Source organism: Pygoscelis adeliae, unplaced genomic scaffold, assembly GCF_000699105.1.
Source record: "Pygoscelis adeliae isolate BGI_AS28 unplaced genomic scaffold, ASM69910v1 Scaffold41, whole genome shotgun sequence".
Taxonomy (NCBI): domain Eukaryota; kingdom Metazoa; phylum Chordata; class Aves; order Sphenisciformes; family Spheniscidae; genus Pygoscelis; species Pygoscelis adeliae.
In genome coordinates, this window is record NW_008824373.1 from 33,818 (window position 1) to 39,706 (window position 5,889).

The 5,889-nt window shown below is 43.1% G+C and overlaps 1 protein-coding gene across 1 annotated transcript in view; it reads left to right on the top strand.

Moving 5' to 3' along the window:
* Positions 1-5,149: 5,149 nt before the first annotated feature.
* GJA10 (gap junction protein, alpha 10, 62kDa) overlaps positions 5,150-5,889 on the top strand; it is a 2,453-nt gene continuing 1,713 nt past the window's right edge. Inside the window, exon 1 of the mRNA XM_009320162.1 lies at positions 5,150-5,886. Within this exon, the coding sequence (XP_009318437.1) occupies positions 5,150-5,886 (737 nt within the window). The remainder of the gene's footprint in view (positions 5,887-5,889) is intronic.

A 5,889-nucleotide genomic window follows, 5' to 3' on the forward strand; every position in this document is an offset into this window, starting at 1 on the left:
GCTGATTTCACCTATGGCAGATGCTTATAGCAAGGAAGTGTCCTCAGCCACCACAGATTCTTGCTCATCTCCAAATGCAAAGGACTACACCGCGCTCCTGTTCTTGTTCCCAATTCCTCCCACCACCCCCATGCCCCGGCCCTGCTTCCCTTCCACATACAATTGTACCGTCCATTAACAAGCTTGCATGAGCAGCCCTTTAACAACACGAATTATTCCGCTGCTAAAGCAGAAACACGGCAAATTGTCCCTAAGCAGCCTACTGTCCCCTCCCCTGTCCCCCAAGAAAACCAAAACCGTAAACCAGGTTACTCTGAGGGCAGAGCGAGGTAGGCAGCCTGTGGTTCTGGTGCTGTGACCTGCTGAGGGGGAGAAGAGGTGGGACAGAAATGTGCTGGGCCAAGAACAAGCTGCTTCTGCAGTGAGCGACAAAGCGCGTTCTCCGACAGGATGAACAAATCACAGGTGCTGCAGCTCTTGCCCAGCTCTCAAGTTTTCACAGTGAGCAGAGCTGAAGAGGGTGCTCCTGAGAAACACCTGGGAGCTGTGGAAGCCACTGGAGATGCCGGGTCAACGCCTTCTGGTGAGGCAGCACAGGGCACCCAGGCCTGAGTCAAAGCTCCGAGACAACTGAAGCGGCAAGGTAAAGCCTCAGGGACTTTGTGACCGAATCTGGAAAGAAGAGGCATGAAAATAAAATGCCAGTGACAGGTACATGAGAGTACATGGGCTTGAGAGAGAGTGTGAGAGCGTATGGATGAGAAAGGGTTGTGGAGGTCTGGGTGGTTTGGATGAATACTAACACATCTCTCGGGAGCAGAAAGTGTAGCGCTACTGCCCCTAAAGCATTTGTAACGTATGCATAAACCATACATCTGCTGCATCAGACTGAGGCTAGAGGAAAGATGCTGTAGCCACCTCATCTGCTGCAGGGCAAGGCTCTGAAGGCATATTTAAACAGGACTTTCAGGGAGACGAGTACAGCTTGTGCGATAGAGAAGGATGCGCTGGTACACAAATGTGAGATAATCCCAAAGAAGAGGTGGGGCTAGTGTCTTTTGAGAACTGGCCACTGGTTAGTGGGGATACCTTTAGGGAGAAGAGGCTGAAGTGGAAATCAGTCACACGCCTTGTAGGATGGAAGAAAAGGGCCAGAAGTTCTGGAGCAAGAGAGAAAAAAAAATGGGTATTTGGGATTTCCATAAAATTTAGGCCTAGGCAGGACTAGGCAGCAGAAGCTCTTAGTATCAGAACCTCAGCTCTGGTGGCCCTGATTTCTCAATAAACCCCATTTTGGCAACTCACCTTCCCTTTTTAGACCTTGTTTCTCACAGGTACCAATTCTGAATTGGCTTGAGAGTGGCTCTTTAACCCAGCTGAAGAGGGTTACTGAGCCGAAAGCCTGTGTTTCTAACTAAAGACTTGAGGCTCGGTTCCTGCGGCCTCCATTTTCAAAGACTCAGTTTAACGCATCCTAAATTAACTCACCAGGCAACAGAGTATGAAATCGGACATGACCGATCGATCCTTGAGCATTGATTCAAAGCGAAACTAATGGAATGTAAAGAAAATGTAAGAACCTATTGTACTGTAAAGGGTGCCTAGTTAGCCATTTTACAAAATAAAATTTCATTTGGGAGCTGGGTGGAGGCATAATATTTGAAGAACTGACTAAAACAAGGCATAGGGACATTGCAAACTATTGCTGTACAGATCGAGCCTTGAGGGAATGGCTTTGTTAGATGCCACTGACTGAAATAATTGCATGATAATTTTGGCTAGGGGCACCATCCTATCATCTGATGATTTCTAAACCGTGCACGGATAGTTTAGACTGAGTGATCTTGGCATCCAGCTACAAAGAACCGAGAAGTCCGCTCAGCATACCACGTCTATGCTTTGGCTCTTGGAAAAAAACCAGATGTCCTAGCACTGTCAAAGGAAGGTCTCTGAGCTATAGAAACCAGCAGCGCTGCGTGCTCCTTCTGCAATGCTCTAAGATAGACTAACCAGGGGCTTTCTCCTAAGGTAAGCGGCAGTAAAATAATTCTTCCTAGGGCAGTACGGAGCAGGCAGGTCCCTGTCAGACTTGAAGCAATGCGAGTTAAACCCAGGAGTATTTGCATCTTAGCATTTAACTTCTTCTGACAAGAAATTTAAGATTTAACTCTGGCTTTTCGAATCACAGCTGATGAAAACCTGGCATAGATTTAATATAGAAGTGATTTGAATAGTGGCAAATGATCAAATGAACTTTAAAATAAAGAAGTAATAAAAACAAGAAATAAAGAAACTTCCTCCGAGAGAAATGGTTCTAACTGATTACATGCATGAATTTTTATTGTTTGAAATAACCATACAAAAATATTTGGACAGACACAAAGGTAGTCAGATGGTATAATAAGCAATGTCTCAGGTATGTACTATCTATACTAAAAATGGTTTATTTCTACTATACTAGGCTAGTATACTAGAATACTAGAATTTCTAGTACATAGTATACTGGAAATAATTCTATCATCAATATTTGAGATTACAATCTTACAGTAAACTGAAATTACTCTGTTACACAGAGCTCAAATAAAACCAGGGAAGGGAAAGCTGAAAAAATTGGAAGCACATTGCTATGACAAGGTTGTAGAGCTTGTAGGCTCTAGGTTGTAGGCTGCTTTCGCAGCTCTAGACTAACTTCTTTACTTTATACACAATGTTCACCATGTCAATATTCATACTGCAGTTCTACCAGTGCAGATTTGAGGGAAAGTGTCTTGGTATAATAAGCTCACTTAGAGAGTGAATTAGACCACTCCTATAATAACTCTCCCCTGGCGGCTGTTATAAAGGAAAGGCGAGGATAGAGTTGTTGAAATACTGGTAGAAACAACTTCAGAAACAAGCACATCTATACAGCCAGAGTGATATGTTTGTAATCTTCTTCTTGTCCTCTTACCCCGAATGGTTGCATTCACTTTCTGTTCCAAAACGGGCAACGGTAATTCCTACTGCTAGACGAACACTATCGTTCCATCTTTGGGATTAAAACTTGTCTCCTTTCCCTTTTATTCCTTCATTTACTTTTTAGCATCTCACTTGGGGTTTTTTGCGGAGTCTATCAATTTCAGTGAGGGACCAGTCATCCGCAAGGCAGCAAATGTACCCAAAGCTCCTTCGCTTAACTGTTGCGTTGCCATCATTCAGTCACCTTTCAGGGGAGGTGGTACAGAGCAATCAGCAAGTGCCACCCGCTCGTACTTGGCCTCTTGAGTACTCTGGGTTTGGGAGCTTGCTCTCTGTAAATCTCGATTTCTCACTTTACTGAAGGTGAACTATTCTGTATCAGCACTTCCAAGCTTGGAAAAACAGGTTCAACGTTGTTAGCTTGAAATGTAACATTCTCTAGTAAACACTTCAACATATGAACATCTCTACACCCACCCAACCTGTGACATTGCAACAGTTTGATACCTGCTCTGAATAAAATCCATGTGAAGTCAGAAGAAAGATCTGACATTTTTCCTTAAAAATGAGGAAAATGGACTACAATAATTGTTGCTGACTCTTTTTTCATGTATCTTATTTCAATGATATACATGGGAGGAAAGGAGTGGGGAAAGAAGATATTCCAGGTGCCTCACAGCACCTAAGAAATTGCTTGACTGGCTAGGTTTCCTCCACCTGTGTCAAAAGGGAAGTTCATCGTGAAAATTCAAATTTGCAGAGAAAAACCAAAGCCCAGAGATGTAATAGTCTGTAGGATGCCTATGCAGAGAATGACTGCGCTGTTGGTTACAATTGAAAATCTTTACTTGCAGTGTGGATAAATACAGCCTCCAAGCAGAATCATACTACATGGGATCATATCATAAACCGTAACCAAGCTACATTGATATTGGTGATATCACCCAGCTGTGCTATCAGTTAAAATTGTGTAAGGTATTGGGTACTGCAACCAGCCACTCCTAAAAAGCTTAGAAATTGCACTTTACTAAAGGTTTAGTGGAATTTGGGAAGATTTGAAAGTACAGTGGCATAAAAAATTTAGGTGTGAACCCTAAGGTAGATATGATCCCAGTTGCTTTCAATATTTTATTACCACGTTAGCAGAAAAAGTTCGAGGGAGACAACACCAAGTGTGCGGTGCATTCACAAATAAACAGACAAATACCTTACATTTCAATTCCCCACATTACCTGAAGCTCCTGAATAGTTTCCAGAGAAGCTGCTTGGAAATCAAGCATCTTGCAGCAGAACGTAGATCAATTTGCTGGCGAATCAAAGAGCTTCTGGCAAAGAGGTAGTTAAAAAGATTATCTCACACAGCTAAAAACCTCCACGTCACTCCATTATGTAATCCCTGTTTTATTTATCTCATATGTTGCAATTTATAGTTAAGATAAAGTCCTGGTGATTCAGTAAGACTTTAATGCATAAAATTCAAGATATTAATCCTAGGAGCACTCTTAGTTTATCAACATTATCCTAGAACTGGGACTATTTATACATGTACAGCTATGTGTAAATTAGCGATGCATTTGCAGTTTTAGGAATCCAAGCGAGAAACTTGTGGGTTGTTACCCTGGTAGATGGGAAAATATTGGATGGATGGCACTAATAATGCTACTACCTTGAGGCACAAAATGAAACATTTTTCTGTCACAGTTATAGGATACTTCTCAAAACTTTTTCAAACAAATGAAAGCCATGAGCATAATATATTATTCTAGTTGTTTTTCGCCCAAAACTATGGCAAAGCCACAGACAGTGGAATGGGGTGGGTGTAGAATTAAACTATAGTTGGCGAAGGATTTGCAAAGTGAAAAAAAATTGTCTTCTTTCCTAGCGGGAAGAAAATAGTGTAAAACTGTAGGCAGTTAAGAAGTACTGTGGCTTACAGCTGAAATCAATCTCTCTTAAGCTTAAAATAATCTCACATTTGCATCTTTCACCAGTAATCATGAAGTCTGCATTCATTTAAAGACCCATTAAGTAGAAAATAATGGTGAACTTCTAAGAGCTCTCCTGCTATCAGAAGAACGCATATGAAAGATCATTATTTTTAAAAAGTACTAAAAAGGGCCATTTCCAAAAGAAACCTAGTATTGTATTAAAATAACACGATTTTTTGTATTTCAGATATGAACTTCTGACCATGGGGGACTGGAACCTGTTGGGCAGCGTCCTTGAAGAAGTGCACATCCACTCCACCATCGTTGGCAAAATCTGGCTCACAATCCTGTTCATATTCCGGATGCTGGTGCTGGGAGTGGCTGCCGAAGACGTCTGGGACGACGAGCAGTCCGAGTTCATCTGCAACACGGAGCAACCTGGCTGCAGCAATGTCTGTTATGACAAAGCCTTCCCCATCTCTTTGATCAGATACTGGGTACTGCAGATCATATTTGTCTCTTCTCCGTCGCTAGTTTACATGGGCCACGCGCTCTACAGGTTAAGGGCTCTTGAGAAAGAGCGACAGAAGAGGAAAGCCCACCTGCGGGCTCAGCTAGAAGATCTGGAGCCCATGCCCGAGGAACACAAGAGAGTGGAGAGGGAACTGCGTAAGCTGGAGGAACAGAAGAAAGTGAATAAGGCACCCCTGAGAGGGTCCCTGCTGCGCACCTATGTCCTACATATCCTGACCCGGTCGGTGGTTGAAGTGGGCTTTATGATAGGTCAGTATCTTTTATACGGGTTTCACATGTCCCCCCTTTACAAATGCACTCGGCCCCCTTGCCCTAACACGGTGGACTGTTTTGTGTCCCGACCCACAGAGAAGACCATCTTTATGGTTTTCATGAACAGCATTGCCACGGTCTCCCTGTTCCTCAACATCCTAGAAATCGCCCACCTGGGCCTCAAGAAGATCCAGAAGAGCCTCTACGGGCGGCCGCG